Source organism: Falco peregrinus, chromosome 7 (genome assembly GCF_023634155.1).
Source record: "Falco peregrinus isolate bFalPer1 chromosome 7, bFalPer1.pri, whole genome shotgun sequence".
In the NCBI taxonomy this organism is placed as follows: Eukaryota; Metazoa; Chordata; class Aves; order Falconiformes; family Falconidae; genus Falco; species Falco peregrinus.
The window spans coordinates 84,453,480-84,475,757 of NC_073727.1; the positions used below are offsets into that span (position 1 = coordinate 84,453,480).

At 39.8% G+C, this 22,278-nt stretch overlaps 1 protein-coding gene across 1 annotated transcript in view; it reads right to left on the reverse strand.

Moving 5' to 3' along the window:
- The window catches only part of ME1 (malic enzyme 1), a 185,188-nt gene that overhangs the window by 69,221 nt on the left and 93,689 nt on the right, over positions 1-22,278 (reverse strand). The window contains exon 6 of the mRNA XM_055810717.1: positions 10,750-10,853. Within this exon, the coding sequence (XP_055666692.1) occupies positions 10,750-10,853 (104 nt within the window). The remainder of the gene's footprint in view (positions 1-10,749; positions 10,854-22,278) is intronic.

Here is a 22,278-nt window from a genome sequence, read left to right on the forward strand (position 1 = left end):
ATATTTAGGGGTTTCCTCTATTTGTTACAGTCTTGCTGTGCAACACTAAAAAGGTCACTCAAAGCCAGTGTTTGAAAGCCTCCAAGCACCTAGAGATACAGACAGACATTGGGGCTTGGCACAGATGCTCAAACACAGGAATCTCGTGCCATCCGAAACACTCAAGGGTATCCACGGCACCAGCACAGAGCTGACAGATGTGATTGAGGATGTGTGAGACAACTATGGTACCTGGACCAGCAGCTGGAGGCCAGACAGGGTGTGACACTGGACCCCTATGTTTAGGCAACTGGATTGTGCCCAGGAGGACACTTAGATCCAGTTTTGTCATCCGTTGCTTTAGTTCTCACATATAAAAGGGGAAATATTTTACTCTGCAACAGCTTTAAGGACTATAAAGAGGCCAGACTGATGGAGAATGCAGTAAAAGACACTGTCTATGTTTATTATACTGAAATGACATGGAAAAAGTCTTTAAGCAGGATGTTCCTGACACAGAAGATACTTCATTTAAGGTACTCTGTATTATTTTTAAATGGATCATACTTACTGATACTGATAATGTATACAACTCCAGAATTCAGTTCTAACATGCTTTTGGATCCCAGTCCCAAATCCCTGGCTGACAGTTCATATCACAAGGTTTGCACAGGATACGGTTAAATACTTGCATTTTCTAAGTCAGCGTTTAAATTCACAGTTAAGCACCAAAAAAAGATGTATCCTGATTTTCAGAAGTGTCATATGTCTACACTTCGGTAGGCTATATTGCTATGTAAGGACATATGGATTACTACTGCAGATTCTAGGACAGACAGGGAAACCACTGAAGTTTCCATCGCAATTTCCTGGGAAGACTGTACAAAAACTTGTTTGTGAGCCCTTGATTCCAGCAAGTGCTCTGTCTCGCAACAATCTCAAGGAGCATGGATAATAAAATTCTGGGAATACTGTAATTTGTCAAATCTGAGAGTACAGTTGTTTGCCTAATGCCCGATTGCTTACAAGAAAAAACTTTGATACTCGGGTATGAAAAGATCTGAAATAATTTACTTCAGTTCTAGGATATACACTGAAGATCCATGGCAACGTATCTATTCTCTCACGCTAGATTTGGTTTAAAAAGGGTACAACTACAGTGTAAAACAGTATAAAAATACAGTTATACAACCATTTGCAAGTACCTGACATATCAAACAGTGAGCCATGATAGGAAAGGTAACAAATGCCGCTTAGAATGAAATAAATATTTGATATAAGCATATATGCACTGTACATTAGTATATGTAATCAGAGACAAATGATACACAAACACCACAGTAGCATCCGTAATCTAAAAGCATACTACATGAAAAATATGAGGTGTTGATACTATCCTCTGTTTTTGTGAGGCTCAGGACAGAAATGGATGAGGGAAAGGTCTGTGCTGAGTTGGGGCTACCCATGTGCTGGTGACAGAATAAATTCCCCTCCATGTCACCTCCTGCTGCAGACACTACCATGGAATAAAGTTCCTTGGGGACATTTCCTCAACACCCAAGGACACTGCCCCCTGCCCCAGCCAAGTACAGCTGGGATGCAAGATGTTAGTAAAAGAGGTCCTTGCCTCCAGCTACAGATCCTTAACCCATGTCAAAAGGTTTAAAAAATAGTAGATAACATATTGGTATCAGAACATTTACAGTGTTACTATACTCCTTTTCCGCTTATTGTATTATCTGAACATTTTAGTGTCACTGATGTTGTCCACCATTAATGTCAACAGCACGGATGCAGGTTTACTCAGTCAAACCGCAAAGGAACTGGGCAGGTATCACAGATTCTCTACTGGGAACAAACCGAGTGAGACAGTCTTTTGGTAGAGCAGGTGTTGGCCTGTTACTGTTCCAGGTGCAAGTCATAAGGGATCATTTAAAAATAACTAAGAACAACATATATTTCTACGCTCTATGTAAGTTCTAAACAAAAAAACCCCAGAAAGTAGGTAATAGACCATGTTATATAAAAATTCCATTTTCAAAACCGCCTGCTGATTTACAGTTTTCTAGCACTTCTATTCAGAATCAGGGCCAAACAAACAGAGCCTCTGAAGACGCAATTCCTTAAGGAAGACTGAGGCCAGTCACCTCTAATAACTTCCCTCTACCACACTCATACATTTGTTCTAAATTCTTTGTCAGGTGTATGGATTTTTACATTTTTAGCTTAGTCCAGTCAAATAATTTAAGACAGTGATGTCTTAATAAATGAAAATAAAAAATCTGTTTTATTGCCAGTGGCAAAACAAGTTAGTGATACCCAAATGATGAACAGGTTATATCAGTGATATTTATTAACAACTTATTATTTGTAGGCAACTGGGCACCAACAACGTTTATAATCCACAGCAGAAATAAAACAAGGGAACAGCCCTCATTGATACATGTCACAACTGCATCACCCCAGACAACAACCAACACTTGGGTGGTGGTGTGTACAGGGTTTGCATGGCCAGGTTTTGGTAGCAGGGTGCTACAGGGTTGGCTTCTGTGGGAAACTCCTCGAAGCTCCCCTCACGTCTGATGGAACCAAAGCCAGCCAGCTCTAAGATGGACCCACTGTTTGCCAAGGCCGAGCCCATCAGCAACAGTGGTAGTGCCTCTGGGATAGCGTATTTGAGAAAAGGGGGAAAAACACCTCTGCAACAAATTGCAACGGAAGAGAGGAGTGAGACTATGTGAGAGCAACAACCCTGCAGACCCCCAGGCCAGTGCAGAAGGAGGGGGAGCAGCTGCTCCAGGCGCTGGAGCAGAGATTCCCCTGCAGCCCGTGGTGCAGCCCACGGTGAGGCAGGCTGTGCCCTGCAGCCCGTGGAGATCCATGGTGGAGCAGATTTCCACCTGCAGCCCGTGGAGGACCCCACTCTGGGGCAGGGCAGAGTGTGAGGACCCTCCCCCTGAGGAGGAAGGAGCAGCAGAGACAGCATGTGAGGGACTGACCCCAGCCCCCATTGCTGCTCGGTAGAGAAATCAGCAGTGAAGCTGAGCCCGGGAAGAAGGGAGGGGTGGGGGAAAGGTGCTTTCAAGTTTTGGTTTTATTTCCCATTATCCTGCTCTGATCTGAATTACAGTACAGTAATTTCTCCACATCAAGCGTGTTTTGCCTGTGACGGTAATAGTTGAGCGATCTCCCTGTCCTCATCTCGACCCACGAGCCTTTCATTATATTTTCTCTCCCCTGTCCAGCTGAGAAGGGGACTGACAGAGCAGCTTTGGTGGGCACCTGGCATCCAGCCAGGGTCAACCCACCACATGGTGTTTTTTACATCCCACTAAACCCAAGGTGAAGCTCTTAGATGTTCTGGATCTGGTCAAGTAATGTGCCATCCTAAGCAGTGGACCTGTTGTGCTTAACTAAAACCCAGCAGCCCCACCAGTCCCTGGGTCTGCAGCAAGGACTCCACTATATCCTCTTAAACATTTCATATTCTTTATTTTACATTTTATCTGATAAATGCTGTTTCCTTTAAAAAGAGAACTGACCTAGACCCTGACATCAATGTTATGCATTACAGAAAGTGCACTGCCTGGAACGTTTCTCTATCATGAAGCAGAACGGACGAAAACATCTGTAGTCTCAGAAGCCTGGGCAGGATTGTAATAGTCAAGTTTCCTTCTTACCCCTGTGACACTTACTCTGAGACAGTAACAAGCAGTTTTAACTCTAAAAGTCCTACTCAAGCAATAGACCAGGAAATTCAGAGTATCAGCTCTTTGATCTATGTCATCTACCCAGGGCAGTCAACAAGCCATATGTTAAAACTTCTTGTAACTGGCACATATGCCTCAGAGGCTGCAAAGAAACAGGAGATCTAAGTCCTTCCTAGATGGGAGATGACCACGGCAGTTGGTCAGGCCCTCTCATGCAGGGCAGGGTTGGTTTGGGCAGGGTAAGGACATCTAGGTCAGTCCAGGAGGACACCACTGACTCTGGCTTCGGCAGGATCTGCTGCCTTCTGCCCTCCCACAGCAGGGCTTTATTTCACCAGCAAACCTGAGGCTACCAAAGTCCAGCTGCTGTTGGCATCCTGCAGCCCCAGCCTGGGCTGAGCTGCTGCAGAGGCACCCGTGGGCTTGGCCTGAGCCGCTGCCACGATCGGCAATCTCAGGTGGTAGCAGGTGCAGTCTGGGTGAGCCACTGAGTAACGCACGGCAGTGTCACTGTCTGGCATTGGGGTACCCAATCCCATTAGCCAAACTGAGAGCTGAAACGTAGGTAGAAATAATTCTTGACTTGTAATGGGAGAGACACAGAGCTGGGATTAGAGGGACAGATATCTTATTACATTCTAATGTGAACTGCAGCCAAAAATTTGATATTTTACTTTACTAGAGTTTCCAAAGGAAAAAAATAAATGAAGAAACTGCTGCTTCTGATGGCCTGGAAAACTACTATACTTCAGTGACAACAATATAAACCTTGTTAAAATGTTACACTCACACAAATTATTCAAATAAAGCAACATTCGCTCCGTTTACAACACCATTACACCAGCTAGCTTCTGTTGAGAATCCTGTCCACCATTTGCTGGAGCTATAAAAGAGGAAGGAAAGTAACTGAGATCACCCAGGCCTTTTCCATTTGAAAAATCCCTTCTTAAAATAGTTTGGAGAAGAAAAGCCTGAGAACTGTGTGTTCTTCACTTGTTGGGTTTTGAATGACTGCAGCAAGTCTGGGACATAGCTGAGCAATTCTGGAACATGGACACATCCAATTCTGAGCTCCGGAATCAGTTTTGGTACAAGAGGCACATTAAAAGTACTAAAAATATTCCCACACTCTATCTTGTCTCACAAAAACAAAACAATAGCCTTCCCCCTCAATACTGTGTTTGATGGTCTCATTACTCTTTGTTTTCTTTAAGGGATGAATGACGTTTTATTTCTTCAAGGCTTCTCTGCTGATCTTTGCTAAGAATTTCTCTAACGTCTCGCATTACAAACAATAATAGGGCTCTTTCTACAAATAATCTTGATGTGATTAGGGTCTGTCTATCCTGCTGTGATTTTGCTTCACTGACAGATTCACTTTTCCTTATGCCACTTACTGTATCCGAAAGGTTTGTAAAAGATACACTGGTGACATTTCCAGCAATCAAATATAATTTAACCACCAAATCAGCCAGCAGGAAAGGGAAGAAGAGGGGTACCAGGCACCAAATAACAAAAAAAAAAAAAAAGATTGCTTGCCTATATTCTTCTTTCTGTGACGTATTGTTTATAAGGATATTAGTATCGCGGGTGAGTTTACTAACCTGCTCCCCATTACCTAATGGAATATACAGAAGTAGATACCTTCTACGCAGTCCTCCTTCCTCCAGCTCTGAGTCCCCTGGATCTGGCAACCAAAGCAGCACCAAGTGCGTACACAAGCCTCCCATCTCAGAAAACATCCCACAGCTAAGTTACTTCTCTTTTTCTCCTGCCTAGACAGGCTATGACAATTCCAGGCAGGGTACCCCACTAAGCACCACCGCCTGGGGAAAGGTTCAGGGTTCCTTAACAAACTTCCTAGAGGTGGCATCATCTGCTGCCACTTTAAATGTTGCAAGTGACAGTAGCTGCAAGTCATCATGGCTAATCACAAAATTTGAAGATTCAAGAATTTGAAGATTTTCCTCATCGCAGCTGCTTGAACTAGGATAAAAAAAATAAACCCTGCTTATCAAACTGCTTGAGTTTTTCTCTTCCACAACAGTCTCCACTGTCCAAAGCAATCATCCCTGTTTTAAAACCACAATGTTTTTGAGTCTGAGGGCCTTTTTAATAAGTCTCAGCAAGAAGCAAAAAAAGACAAAATGAGTCTGATAGGCAAACAATCTACAGATCCTCCTGAATGGTTTTACCCTGTCAGTATAAAAAGCAAAGTCCACCTGGGAGCCTAGGTGGGCATGAACTCTGAGCTCAGGCAGTTTCAGGAAGAACACAAACCCATCAATGACTGGAAATGAACTTCAGGTGTAACCACAGGAAGGAACGGAGGGAAGGTTCAAAGAGCAATTGTAACTGCGGCCAAGGCAGTGTATGGGCTTCTGCCTAAGGACCCACCTTTCTCTCATCCTGCTGTCTACAGTGAATTTATAATATATTACATTCTATACATATACATAGAATATTACAGGGACAATAGAATTACCTACTATGAAGGTAATTCACTGAACGGTGGAAGCAGCAGGTAGTCATAGACTTGAAACATTTGCCACAAAGTGTCCCAGTCCCACCGAGGGACAAAATCTGCAAACAGATAAATCTTTACCACATTGGCCATAGGAGGGAGTTGTTGCAGCAGTATTTCTTCCTGCGCACTTTAACTTGAACAATATGGGAATGTATAGGCACGATATAAGTCTTGGTCTTGCACCACTACAGTGCAGAAGAGGGCAGGGGCACCAGTGTTCTTGTATTCGCAACCTGTGCCTGTCAGAACCATTGTGTTGTCCAACCAGCTCCTTAATGACGCACAGCTATAAGCACCTTTTATGTTGACTTCTTGCCCAGTATATTCTCTTGCCAAAACTAAGGGGTGTTTGAATTAAGAGTTGATCGCAAATGTAATTATATTCTAATGTAATCTACTAAATGAAAACATTAATAAAATGCTTACATATTTTTGTGGATGTATTACATTTACAGTTGTCCTCAAAGTTAGATAAACTGTACTTACCACAAAACACTGTTTTAAAGCAACACATGATGTGAAACGAAATTCTGCTACCATCTGTGAATAATGTAATCAGGCAAATGAGGAATAATGACTACATCATGGTAATTTAGGACAGAACATACTGAATTACAATTGTCAGCAGCTTGGTTTATAGCTCACAAACTTGAGAAAAGCACAGCATATAAAAAGTGGGGAAGGATTTCATTAAAATATGATTACAAAAGAGAATATAAATGACACATGATATTACTTTTCAAGGGTCCACCACCATTATTTCCATTTTGAAATTAAACTGAAAACACCATTGCACATGCACAGAAAAATAATTTCAATGACATAGGGTTGCTTTTATGCATCACAAATCCATGGGGTTTAGCCTATAACAGAATAATTCTGCTAAATCCTTCAGGGTTGCGATAGGTGGGCAAGAAATATGGGAATTACAACAGATTCTTTCATTTTTCTACAAGTTTCCTATCTGTTCACAGATCATAGGTGCAAGTCAGTATTGTCCCTCCCCAGTGTACAGTGCCTTCCATTGGGGATGGTCGACAGCAGAAAGCAAACTGGTAGGATGCTGTTCTTGCCTACTCTGGCATTTTTTTGAGGCCTTCAAGGTAGAGTTATCTTTACCAGATTTGTGAAAATGAAGTGTCTTTCAAAATAAGGAAAAAATTTCCAGAGCCTTTAAAGCTACTTCTTGCATCAGACAAGGAAATTCAAGTCCCTCTTAATAAAAAGGTGCTTTTTTTCCTTTCCCTTCATTTCTTGTTCCATCTCCATTCTGCATACTTTCCCCTCCAGCATTTCCATAATCCCTTCACTGTTGTACATGAATACCTTTTGGCCACTGATATATTTCTCTTTGCATCACCACAGGCAAGTAGGGAAGAAATAGGAACTGGAATAAAAAAAAATAGAGTTATTTCCTCTGGTTACACAGGAAGCCTTGGTGGATCCTGGCTACCAAAGTTTTGTTTAGCCGCTCCTCCTCTCAGAGTGTCCTCTGTAAACATAGATATTTAAGAACAACTTTTCATTTGGAAAAATTTACTAGTCTGTATAAAACGTTTTATGACTCATTTCTCCATAGGGCAGAAATTTAACAAACGTTTCCGAATTCCAGTTTGATCTATGTTCCTCAGTGATGAAGATAACTGTCCATTTTTTCTCATGTTATAAAACATTCCTTCTATTTAGAATATTCCTGTTATCCCAAATGACTGCACTGACACAAAAGCAAGAAACACCTGGTAATATCCAGAGAAATTAAAGCACCTTGCCCTCAAAGGGCAGCTGCTGGCACTGGTAATAAATAAATAAACAGATGAATGTATACATACGTAAATAAATAAAAGCTGTTCACTGGATTTATGTCAACAGAAATCCAGATACTTTCCATATGCTTCTGCCTTCTCACATCTGGGAAAAATCACATTGTACTAGTTCCATTCTGCCATAATAGCACACTGGGTACTGTACCAAAATCTTTTTGTAATGTACGGTTTAAGTTGTGGGGGTTTTTAAGATCCTGACTCTTTCATAAATAATTGTTTCATAAGAAGAACTTTTGGGAGATAAACAGGAGAAGAAGCTGAGAAGAAGAAAGTATTGTAGCTGATGAAACTATACCTTCATATGACACACCTTTTTATAAAGTATTTTCTTTATTATACATCATGACATTTATTGTATTAAGGTGATGTTTCAACATGAAACACTATGAATCATGTTGCATCAGCTCATAAAAATACAGATTTTCAAAATTTAACAATAAATCAAGCTGATATACGTGTCTAGGAAGATTCCTTGGAAGCCAATGAAAAACCTGTACAAATTGCAGTGCCCTGTACAGCCGCCTATTGCTGCTTATTCCCAGGCAGGGCTGCTAAAACCTGGCTCCCACTGTTATTAGCATTTGGCTTCACTGAAGAATCATGAGGGTGAAAAAGGTCTGAAAAGTAGGTAGTAACACGGTTTTCCAACTTGAAAACATTTCTCATCACCTTAAAAGCCCACCTTTAAATTTGGCTTATTAAAAATACAGGACAGCTTTGTGGTTTATGATGTTCATGGTTATGCATGGCTTGGAAACACTACCCCATGGTACTAAAAACACGACAACAGATTTCCCTAGAAATCCGCCCATTCTCAGAATTGATTAGGCAGTGCTACATAAAAAAGCCTCTTCTGGAGTACCCTGGCAATAACCAACAATAAATATGACTAGCCTAAAATGTCATAGTGCAAACGTGCATCTAAGATTAGCGAAGCAAACACCTCCTCTGCGAAACAGGCAGCAGGAGGCTAAGAAAAGTGAAAAGAAAAACGTAAGAGAAACTTTCACAAGGAAAAGAACTAGCATTTAACCAAAGTGTACAATTACTTCGATCACCACAGTGGCTGGCAAGGGAAAGTAATACACAATAAAGCAAATAATGACCTGCATCTTTAAGTCAGACCCACCACACCAGAATCAGCTGCAAGCACTGAATCTGCCAGTAGCAGACTAAACAGAAATTTTAAATTAGGACCATATGAAAATATTGAGCAAATAAACTTGATTTTGACTGAACTACATCACTTTTCCCTTCCTTAGCAAATGAGTATCATAATCAGTACGGATGTCACACTGCGGCCAAAACAATTCACAAGTAAACCATGCAAAGTTTGAGTTACGATTTGTAAGTGCTCCACTTTAAACATGAAATAAATGACCCTACTGCAGACCATGAGAGATTTAGCTGAGAACGAACTGATCTTTCACAAGGTCAAGAAAACACAAATTGCTCAAAAATTGCTCAAAATTATAGAGTTTGAAAGACGTTTAAGTAAAAGGAGCATGTCAACCAGACCTTCAAACATTATTGAGATAATCTTCTACTCGACTTTGACAATTTCCTTCAGTATGAAGAATTGTGGTTCATTTTAAATAAAGGGTATGTTAGAGATTCTCAAGATGTGGTCCACCCAGCAATTTCTAATGCTCTGAACATTCTATCAGGAAGATGAAAATGCACCATTTTTATCTGAAAGGGAATACTCAGAAGAGGAGCAAACACATTACAGGGTGGAGCCAAACCAGCAACTTCCATAGCAAGATTATGAACAAGGGAGCGTCAGCCAGCTGGGGGTGATGGGGAAGAGTAGAGTAATGCATGAAGGCGTATATGCTTCAGGGGTGGAAATTAATACTACCTGCCAAGTTTCTTTTGCACAGGAACCAGGGCAGGAAGAGCAGAGGTAGCACACATCCAGGTAATGCTCCAACACAGAGTCAAAACACAGGTGTGTCACAAGCCAAGACCGAGGAGCTGGAAAGTATTTCCAGGTCCCTCAGCTCAGCCCCAGTGCGGGGTACAGATGCAGCAAACACATTCTGCTAAGAATCCTGGCACTTGGGCTATTTTAGGTATACACATTGAATACAGGGCTAGAATTCCAAATATTTTTAAAAAACAAGGAAAATACGAGTAAACATGTTATTTGACATGTGAGAAGAACTACTTTATGCATCATGGTCTAATAATAAACTTAACTACTTTCTGTATAGGAAAAAAGAAGCAAGAGAGAGAGCTGACTTGGTATAGAGACCACATCTGAAAACAACACATTGCAAGGTTAGTCCTGTCGTGGTGCTGGTGGGGGCAGAGGCAGGCATTGCCACGTGTGATGCTTCTTTCAGGCTGCTGACGTCTCTCATATGAAATCACAGACACAGATAAAATTAGGCAGACACAGCACAAGGCATAGAAAATTACTAGGCAAATACTTAAAAATGCAAATCTCAAAAAAAAAAAAAAGTTTGAAAAAGTAGTTCACTCATACCAAGATGAGTTTGACCACTCATGCAGTGAATTCGTAAAACCGCAATATTGAAGGCAAGTAGTTCAGGCAGCTATAAACTCCTAAAATACTATGCTCGAAATAAAAATCATCAGGAGTCTAACAACCTTGTCTTCCTTTCGTAAGCTACTGATCCTTATTTCTCCCAAAATGAAGGTCATGGTGGAATTCACCAACGAATAGCACAGATAGATCACATACCTTGAAGTCACAGCTTCCATGAATTCATCAAGAAGATCATCGTAGGCTTGACCTCTGATTCTCTTGTGTCTCAACCCAATATACAAAGGATCTTTCAGCAATGCCTGTTAAAAAAAAAAATATGTTTGAACTCTTATATAGGCAAGTTACACTAGTACACTCTAAGTTAATAAGAAAGGGACAATACAGTGTTTGAGGATTAACCCAGGCATATGAAGTACATATCCATTTATCTAACTCTATATAAAGAGTGAAGAAACACACCAAAGAGATTAAAGAAACAGCCTTTTGTATGAAGGAAAAGGGATACCCTAGTCTCAAAGGAAGTGTATTGTTTCCAAGTGAAAAAGTAAAAGTTTATTCTGGGAAGTCAGGTTTCAAAAGTATTTTTTAAAGCTTTAGTTGGTACATTTCTCTTTTTCCTTTACATTCTGAGAGTGCTCTGGTGCTCTGACATTTTTAAAAAGCTAATTTCTTTACTTTTATCATCATGTTTCACAAATCTCTCCTAGAGTCCATCAACTGTGTTGATGAGCTGATATTCAGAAAATGTGCTGCTTTCTAAAATTCAGTATGCCAAAACATAAATAAGTCTTTAACCTTTGTCTTCCAAGCTTTTTAAATTATCAGTTTAGATTCCAGCAGTCTCCATTTCAGTTATGCATGTCCATCAGTTGGGTATGATTTCTGAATTTTTATATGCTTAAATCCTGTACTTTTCTTCCTTTAGATTCACGAGCCAGACTTTCCCCTGGGTCCACAAAAACACCAAGCCTGTAATATTCCATGTCTTCATTACTAGAAGGTCTTGTTTTGGTCTGATGTATTTCCACATTATAACATGAATTACAAAACGTATTCAAAGTGTTTTGCAATTACTTTTGACAATTCTCTCCAGCTACAGCACTTCCCCAGCCTCAACACTTTCACTGGCTCTCCCAGGAACTCTCATATAAAGACACTCTTTGCTATTATTTTTCACAGGCCTCTGAAAATGAATAAGCTAATTTCTCCATTGTACCTAGCGTGCAATCCTCCCACACATGTCATAAACGACTTGCAGCATCACTCAGGAGCTTGACTAAATTTTTTTCTTCCAAAACCAATTTGCAAAACCAACAGGGCTGCAGAAATTTGTGCACCAGCTTCAACTAGGAAAACATAATAAAGAAAAATACAGACCATCTCTCCTTCCAAGACAGAGCCTTCAACTACAACATGAAGCAAAAAGCCTGGAGAGCTTGCTCGGCCTGCTTCAGGCTGGGAAGCAGAAATCTGATTTCTATATTTTAGAAAAGTGTCTAAATTCCCTCCACAGCTTTTCTATGTTGTAGAACCGAAAAATCCTCTGGGTCAAAAGCCCCTGCTAAAGACTAATTTTGTATCAATATGAAACTTAAAAACTTTGGTGTATTCTCTGCCTCCCCTGGGAGTATCCTGAGGCAGACCTACAGATAGAGACGTTTGTCTCTCCCTCAATTTTCTCTCCACTTCCGTAAAATGTAAAGACATCAGATTAGAAGTTTTTTTAAAAACCAAGCAGGACTAAAAGCTGATTTTTCTAAAACTGTTGCTAAATTCACCACCATTTCAAAACAGACTTTCAGAAGTTGTTAGTTCAACTCTTTGGAGAATGAATAAAGCTCAAAATTAAAATTTCTTTCTAAATGAAGATGAAGTCATTACATTATATTTTATTCATTCCCTTCACCAATTCTATGTAGCATTCACATTTAAGTAGCATTCACATTTAAGTAGCATATTCGTTGGCTGAAATAATTTTACCTGTGTATTTACATTATTCTAGGTGTTCTAGCAGCAAAATCAAAATCATAATTATGCACCTATTCTAGATGCTGCAGGAAAAGCTGGCAAGAGCTTGATATCAGTTATCTTCCAAAGTAATTTCCCCTTTTGTATGGTGGTCTTCTTTTATACAATAATTTCCAAATTTGTAGTCAAGAACTATTTCTGGAATTAATTTTTTCATTTCCCTTTTGAGTTTGCGTAGTTATTTAAAATTACCTCAGGAAAATCTGACAAAACAAAGATGATTTTATTTCTCTGGGAGATAAGTTCACAGGAATCACAAACGAACTCTTTAGCAATCTGAAATCTTAAGACAAGTTTGAAAACCCTGTGGGAGTTGCCTTGTGCTTCCCACCAGACTGAGCACACACAAGGTTGGAAAGCAGAACTGCTGAGCAGCCGGAGCTTCTGTCAGGAGCATCGCAGTAGGATTCAGCAATCTCATTTCTAAAATTGAATTGCCGCAGCATTCCATGCCACTAAACTGCGACTGCTCCGTGTCCTGTGCAAGGATACCACATACTCCAAGGTCCAACTCAGCGTAAGTAACTTAACCCCTTTCCAACTACCATAACTCTTCTTCCTAAATTGATCTGTTCTTTTAACATACTCCCACAAGCTTTTTTATTAAAAAACGTCTGTTTTCCCATTTGTAAAACAAAGCTCAAAATGGAGGGGAAAAGAAAAAAAAAATATCTTTGGTCCATTTATTTTTTAAATTCTGAGGACATATTTCCAAAACACGTTGCAGCCACTCTTGAGTCATGCTGGCTGTTTCCTTCAAGAAGCCAGCTTAAGTTGAGCAGTAATTCTGTGAAAGTTCAAGAAAAACAGGCATTTGCACTTACGAGGTTTACAAAGTGCTAAAGAAGCCATGGGTCTGCCTTGAAACACAGGCTCTTACGCTCCTTTTGCCACTTGCGCATCTTTCATTTCTGTGAGCATTTAAATCTATAGGCAACACTCAAACTCAGAACCCTGAAACAGCTCCATTCATAAGATCTCTACATGAATTTATTCACATATCTTCAAGGCTGAAATTTGATGTGGAATATTTAAAACAATTAATACAGTGTTTCTAGGGTATGTTTAAACTTCCAGCCTGGGAAGTCTCACAAGCAGAGACAATTAATTCAGCGACACATCTCTGATGAAAAGCTTGGCCAGCTATACACTGAGAGTTCAAAATTCCTTTACAGCTCAGTGCATTCTGCTTCACAAACGTTACAGTTCGACAAGAAATAGCCCCAAAAAGTTCCTTTATAGTCCTGTTTGGAACAACGTATGAAGAAACCCGGGGCGGAGACAAAAGAATGAAACATTCAGCAAGTGAAAAGAACAGTGGTCATGTCTGAGCCCTGAGTGGCAAACCATTGTGGAGCCGCTCCCTTTCCAAAGGGCACTGAAGAATGAATAAGCTGCTTAAGCACATTATCCCCTTATTCAGGTCAACACCATGCAAACCGGGTCTGTAGTGGTTGTTTTTAGAGGGTTCACACATCTTGAGAGATTAACATTTGCTATCGACTATTTCATGGCTTTCAAAACAGATTACCAAAAAGAATGTTCCATCCTACAATCGAGTATGTCAAGCTGACATGATGATTAGGTACTTTTCCTCAATGACTTGGGTTTCTTTTGTTCCCCAGCTTGTTGTCAAAGCTGAAACTTTGTTTTGTTCTTTTGGAAATCGAACCTCCTTCAAAATATAACTCCGCTTTTTTTCAGGTTAGTGGGTTTGTTATGCGTATTAAATGGTTCTGAAAAAGTTGATGCGAGTTTATTTTTAGACACACTTACCCTAATGCTAAAAAAAAAAAAAAAAAAAAAAAAAGTTCTACAACATCGAGGTTTAGCAATGCGGTACATTCAAGCTTTAACAGAAATAAGGTTTTACAAGAATGAAGGGTTTAATTGAGGTTCTGGTACTGGAAATACCATGTAGATCTACTTAGAATTAGCTGTGTAAAATAACAAAGAGTTCTTTGAAGCACCACCTGAGTGTATTAAAACTGTAATGACCTTTGGGGTTTTAGCAAAAAGGCAAGCCGTTTATACCATCTTACTTGTGCACACTTATAGTAAAGAGATCAGCAAACCATCAAAGCTCAAGCAAGGCTTGAGCTGTGCACCTGGCTCTAATTTAGCTACAAAAGCCAAACCAGCGAGAAACAGAAAATTGCACACTTAAATATTTCATCAGTTGAGAACAAACATGCTGAAATGTCATCTATTCCCAAACTTGGCACTGAGACATTTCTTTGGAACAGATACATATTGTAGTGAACAGCTTCATGGAAAATGGGAGGTGAAGAATTGCAAGACACCGAACCTTTCCACTCACAAAGACGGCAGCAGAAAGCGTGCAGAACCTCCCAGTGGCACCTAGAAACTGGTGTACAGTAATGCTTCAGAGCAGCAAGCCCCCCCATGCCATTAAAATGTCAAAACTCTCCAGCAGTTCTACAATGGGAAATGATTTGCATTAGATCCACAGTTATAAAATTAAAGGAGAACTACATTTGTATGGGACATCAGAAACTTTGGGACAAAGACATGCCACATGCCAGAAGTGAAGCACGTTTCAGAGTATGATTGGTCTAACAGGGGAATGCTGCTTCTTTTTCAAGTGTTAATATTTTCTTGTATTAATACACCGTAAATGCTTTCTCTACACTTCTTGTCTCTATTTTCATAGGCTGGTGAGAACAGGGGAATTTCTGTTCTCCAGGAAGGTTGGGCATTTCAACCTTTCTTTTTTTGGTTCCACACTGACATTTCACTCAATGTGAAACTTTTTCCAATTAAAGTTAGCCAGTCAGAAACAACGTCAACATTTTGGACTTAACTTCAGCTTCTATCAATAATAATTACCCAGTAATCAATCTGTGTTGATTTAAATTTTTGGTTTGTAAGCACTAACATGCTGAATCACAATTTTCTGTCGTGCAAGAACAGCTTACAGCTACAAAATACTTTTTATGGCATTAGGAAGACTACATAAGATTTCAATTTATATTAGACTAGGAAGACATTTTTCTTTGAATAAACTTATTTTGAAGTCTGAAAGACAGGATGATGCCCCTAAAATGTGTAACTGATTCTATGTTTCCAAATGCTAACTGAGTTTTGTATGTGCTGAATGCTGCAAATAACACTGACATTAATTAGTTTTGAGGCTGTAGCAATAATACTTCGCAAAAAGAAGTTTCATAATCAGACAGCTAACGCTTTTTTAAAAAATTTTGTTTTCTTTGAACTACATTGGCCCCATGACATACATACTAAGAAGAGATCACAGCCCCTCCTATTGAAAAGACTAGACCTTTGTCAACACATTTGCAAACGCAAGGGGCCTCTTGCACAAGAAAAAAGGGGACTCATCCTCTGTTTCTCCCCAAAAGAAGGAGACCTCATCTTTGGAAGTCTCAGCTAACACTATAACTGGACATCCCAAACAGACAGGTACTGGCATATAGAGCATCACCTCCCTTCGTACCTCGGTTTCCTCCAGGCGATCCCCCATAGGACAAGATGTCACAGAAGATCCCAAAATAGGAGGCCGAAAAATGGGTATCACAATGGGTCATTCTAGGTATAAATAAAGGAGGAAGAAACCCACACGTTGGACATGAGTTTAAAAATCAAGCCCAACTGTGCTAGACTTTTCAAACCCAAGTGGATGCCAGTACTTGAGAGACAAAGATAACATGTATGTGGACAATAGTTGTACTGCGGACCATAGTTGTACTATAACTAACATTTTCCCCAACTGCAACCCTAAAAGCACCACTGAAAACTGTCTACCGTCTGTCCAGACAAAATTCTAGCGTAGCAGCATGAAGAATTTAAATGATAACACATTCATAATGTTCAGTTGACATCAGTCTTAAATACAGTGCTTGAAGGGAACAATTTCTGTGAAAAAAAAACAACTAATAGCAAAGAATATGATGCATTTTTGAGACAGTTCAAAATAAAAAAAAATTATTAATACTCCGATGATGCTATATCCTAATGCAACAGAAAAGAAGTTACAGTATTTCAAATTATGTTTAAAATAACTTAAGATTGTGCTAAAAAATACAGAGAATATTCTCTTCCATACATGCGTAGTGATCCTGTAGTTTTGCCCAGCTACATTCGACATTTTCAGTTATTTCTCCTTAAAGACAGGCTTGACTTATCCAATCCAACTTGTTTCTTTTCGTAAGTTTGTTTATCTGTCAGTTTCACCTTTTTGCTTGCCTTCTGCTCAGGAAGCTGACTCATTTCTTAACCTGAAGAGGAATTATCAGTTGTAGCTTTGATCGCACCCTGAACCCTGTTGCTTATACTGTAGTTATTTCCATGCATGCAGACTGCTTTACCCAGCTGAAAAATTGTCGGCTCCAGTGAACTTCAGTTTAACAACAAAATAAAGATCACTCTAATGGCTGGAAAGAATGCTTCACGGAGGAATCTCGTAACATTACTATGAAATTACTGCAGCCTGTCCCCAAGCAAGAGACTGCACAAAGCCAGGCTGTGCCAAGGACATTCTGTGGGCTGCATCCAGCACACGTATGTGGCACCACATAAAGGCCCCAGTGTGCGAGGGCTGCGCGCCGAGTGGGCGCCATCCCTCCCGCTCTCTGCACAGCAGCATCCCTCCTGCCCTCCTCATGGGTACCAGAAGGAAGTCAAACTCACTCCCCTGCACGAGTGTGCAAAGCTGAAGACCATTTAGTCCCCTCAGGGTAACATTTACAAACATGCGTAAAACATATGAAATAGAGAGAGCTATGTGGGCTGTCATTAGCAAGGGAGCACCAAGTGCAACACCCGAAGAGAAGGTGCTGCAGCAAGAGGCAAGATGAACTTAATCCTTCAAAGGCTGTTGTTCCATCTGCTCTTCGAGGGCAGTGCATCGGTGTTTGTGTCCACGAGTCGGTTTGTGGAACCAAGTGATGGGTGAAAATCTCAAGGGCTGCTGATGCTGCAGGGGCAGGCAGCAGTGTTGCTTTCTGGTTTGAGTCTGTTAGGTACAGAGACTCATAGAATCACATTATCACAAAGCGGTTTGGGTAAGAAGGGACCTTAAAGATCACCCAGTTCCAACCCCCCTGCCATGGGCAGGGACACCTTCCACTGGACCAGGTTGTTCAAAGCCCCATCAATCCTCTTAGTTTACCTGCAAATACTGGCAATTATAAAATAGTTGTTAGAAATCAAAAGCTTATCTCATGATTTTTAGTTATAATTCAAGATTTCCAAGCTTGAAACTCACAATACCAGCTACAGACAGGTGCCCATCAATGACATTTGACTAAGGAAGTTATTTTCTAGGCTGACTTTTCCATTCTCAACAAGCTGGAATTCACAGGGATATCTGAAGTTCTCTTCTGGATTGGCTCTGAAAATTATAAGCAATACACAGTATAGCTAGGCTAACTGTTTATTTGCACACTTTATATTGAATACTAAAACCCAGGTTTTTTAAAGGCAGTAATACATCAGATGAATTGCACCTTTTTCAGAGCAATTAGGCTTCTGTTCCACCTGCTTACCTTTCCAGTACACAGTCTGGGACATTCATACAAAAATGATAAAGCTTTTCCAGCAAGTCTCTATTGCTATTATAATTTTTCTTGCAGTAAAATTAATTGCAGAATTTAGCAAAAATTGCTCTGCACACCTTGGTTCTTTATATCAGTTTCCAATAAGGAAAGACCTGGGAATACAGCTGAGCAGGGAAGCATACCCCAGACTACATCTTTGCTAGCCAACAGATAAAGCAAAAAATTATGGTCTTTCCCTGAAATTTAAATGCCACTAGAACTTTTTTCAGGTAAACCAGCTTATGTTAATGCTTTTCAACCAGGTTAACTTCTAAAAACTATTAGAAGCAAGTATCACAGAACTACCATCACTGAATGTGCAGCACAAGCCATGTACTGTTCATAAGGAGAAAAACAGGTCTTTTCCTCAGGACTGGATTCGATATTGTTTATGAAAGTACTGTTAACTGGAAAAACAAACAAATCTGCCTTCAAAGTTAGCAAGTTAGTCAGTTTTTCATACTAGAAAACTAAAAACTGAGTTTTTCAGTTGTAAACATACAATTGTGCCAACATCTTCTGTCGACTGACAGTTAGCTTCAAAATTAAAATCATAAAGTCCTTGCTAAGCTGATCTTCATAGCATTAGAGTTCTTTTCCCAGTACCATGCTTGCGTATCACCACCACGTGAATGCATCGGGTCCTTTTTTTAAGTCTACATTTAACTTCTACACCAAGTAGCAGCTATGCCAAGCAGGTCATTACTAAGGCACTTGATTACCAGGAGGAAGGGGAAAAGATTTCTAATCTTGGCATTTCCTTAATTTACACAAAAGAAAAAGTACAGAAATATCGATTTTCTTTGTAACTCGTGCCAACTTGAAAACAATGGCATGCTTTGTGTGAACACAGCACTGTCACCATGGGTGGAATACAGAGGCAGCTGTATTCCGGGTACAAGCACTAAGTGCAGACAAGCAACATATCTACAGTAACACACTTGAACGATCATTTCATTTGCTCTTTACTGCAAAACTCTTAAAAAATGCTGAATTTACATCTTCCAGCAGATGGCTGAAAGTTTCGTAGGGACAGCTAGCACAGAACCTCCCTGAAATTTTTATTTTATGCTTATTTATTGTTTGAAGGACCCTAGATAAATTTAAGTAAACTTCACCAGAGGTTTTCTAACTTTTCTTCAACATCATCATCTGACTATAACCTGTCTTTCTCCATAGATGGAAAATATGTGATCGCACATAAATAGTCACAGGTATTATTTCAGTGCATATTTTCTAGTTGTGCTACTAAGCTAGGAAACTCTCCCAGTTCCTCAGCTTGACAATTACCTTTCGAAAGAGCTTTATAAACAGAGTAAGAGCAAAAACCTCTCATGTCTCATGTAACAGGATAAAGTCACAAGTGGCTGCAGGACACCCTGGGCTGAAGAAGCCCTTCGGCAAAATCGCTAGTGCCAACCAGCCATGAGAAAACTCCATTCTGGGCTTCTCTCACAAGCCCTGAAATGTGCAGTTTCCCACTAACAGAGCTCAGGCAACAGCCTACTGCTCTCCCTACAAATGCTTCTCTCTTCCTTAGACATAACACATTAGTCCCATTGAATGCTGCTTTCTGCCTCTTCCTCAGGAGGTCACAAATGATTTTGAAACAAAAGAGCATCACCACAATGTCTCAGGCAGTACTGCTGCACTAGTTCAGGCTAGCGTGCATCATATCTGCTGCCAGAATTGCATCTAACAGAGTTAGTAAGGAGATCTGAGAGGCCAAATTCATTGTGTATTTTAAGAAAAATAAAATAAACAGCAAGATAAATACTCTGCATTATGTTTAACAGTCTCAGAGAATTCTGATGTTAACATCTGCTTGCAGGAATAGGGACGATGCCAATTCCACAAATGCCTGTAATTTGAGTTGGAACTTGGAAGACACACAGAACCATGGTTTTGGAGCAACATTTCATCAGACACAATTTTAGGATGCATAAGTCTTTTATACAGCAAAACTGAAAACAAATGGTTGTCTGCATGCCAGTGGCATTCCTTGAAAAACTTAATCATTTGCCTATTGAGAAAACAATAGTCCTGAAGAATCCGACACAGTTTAGGACTTCAGCAGATTGTGCTGCATATGATCATTAATATTTTAACATACAAATAATCAGAATGCAAAGAAATCTGAGAAGTCTCTTGTATTTTATTCGTATAATCATCAGACCACCTAATAAGAACCCCCCTGGAAACCCGACATCTACTTTCTATAAAATCTTTTACTGTATCCCAGAAAATGCTCAGACTAACCATTAAGCTCCCTATACAACTGACCTTCAACAGCCCCCATACAGTAAATGATGACTTCTTCATGAACCCCACCAGCTACATGGCTAAAACCTCAATCTGCACGTCCTGTTACACATCAAGAAACATTTAACGATGTTACATGTGCATCAATGTACATGTACAATGTAGATCGATGCTACATTGCTACATTTTGAAATACAGCTGATGGATAACAGGAACTGGAAGCTACAGAAATAATTGCCATGACCAAACTTGTGAAGTTTATTGCTCTCAAAAAACATGAGGGGGGGCGTGATGGACCCTACACGAGGATGTAGCAGTAAGTGCTTATAGTAAATCACAGGAGGTGGCCAAACAGGAATATTTAAGAAGGGCCTGCACAGTTCCCACAGTAGCCTGCATAGTACCCTAAAAACAAATCCAGCCTCAGTGAAACTTTCTATAGAAGTTGGAGATATTTTTCTTTTATTTTTTTTCCTGCAAAGTTACCAGCATTGTAGCTATCTTAATATATTATCTTATTCAGCTTAATAAGAGAGTATGACAAGATAGAGCTGCTTGAGGTGGTTCAAACACTTTTAACACATCAAACATTCCTACACCATTTTTGCAAAGCAACAAACACACATTACTCCCTTTATTTTCATCCACTTACATTTCCAAATTTTGTTTAGGACTGGCAGCTGAAATTTCTGAATGCAAGGAGTCATCCAGCTTTCAACACCATACAAAAAATGAAAAAATAAAATAAAACAATCAAATGACAAACCACCAGCTACAAAGTGAATCAGAGAAAAGCAAAGACATTCTTTTGAGGGCAGTACCAGTAAACTTTTTCTTTTAAGTAATATTAAGAATAGCATCTAAATAATTTTCCTTCACCTAGTAAATGACAAAGTAACAAACTTTTAAAAAAAAGTCTTAAGGATCTCATTTTCATTGATCTTTAATATTCTACTAATAAAAAGGATTTTGCTAGTATTGTATCGGCTCACACATTCTGACAGCACAAAAAGTGTGTCTTGAGTCCGTCCCAAAATTAATGGAACAGAAGTATAAGATCAACAGCTACACCATTTACAAAACCGAAAATATTTTCCCATGTTATCAGTAAATCACATTTCTATATCAACAGTTCTGATATTTTGTTTTGATTTTTTTTTTTAATTCATTCATATGTAACTGTAATTCTCCATCGCTTGTTGCGGCCTCTTCTTAGTTCTATTACAATTAAGTCTCTTTACGTCATTTACTTCCATAAGCTACTCCCACATGGTCCTTCATCAAGATGTCTTTGACCCTGACATCCCTATCTCCTGTGCTGACACTCAGCCACTTTCTTTACTAAAGCCAAATGGGTTGGGCCTCTTCTTACATAAACAAGTCACATCAACAATGTCCCTTTGACTGGCAATTATTAAACAAGTCTGGTGTTACTATTTTGGCACTGGCATCTCAGCTTGCCTATATGTGTGTTCTAGCACCAGAAGAAAAGGGAAAAGTAGTTCTGTGCACAAAGTAGATGTGCTAGTACAAGGCCAGCATTTGTAAGAGCATCTTACGGTCACCAGGTGACGTGTTTTGTCCCAGACACCAGGCCAGCTTCTGTGGAGGCACAACAGATGCATCTTATCCCACCTTCTGTGATTTATGAGCTGTATTTATGGCTCATTCCCTCTCATCTTCTCCATTGCCTGTCAAAGTGCTGAGGACACAGATAGCTAGCAGTTGCTATTTCAGAAAGTATGGAAGACAACCAAAACAAACATTATGTGTTGCCATCTTTGAGTATGAAGAGTTGGAAATGTCTAACGTATCTTGAAATAAAGTCTGCCATCAGTTTGGTCTATGGATATTCATG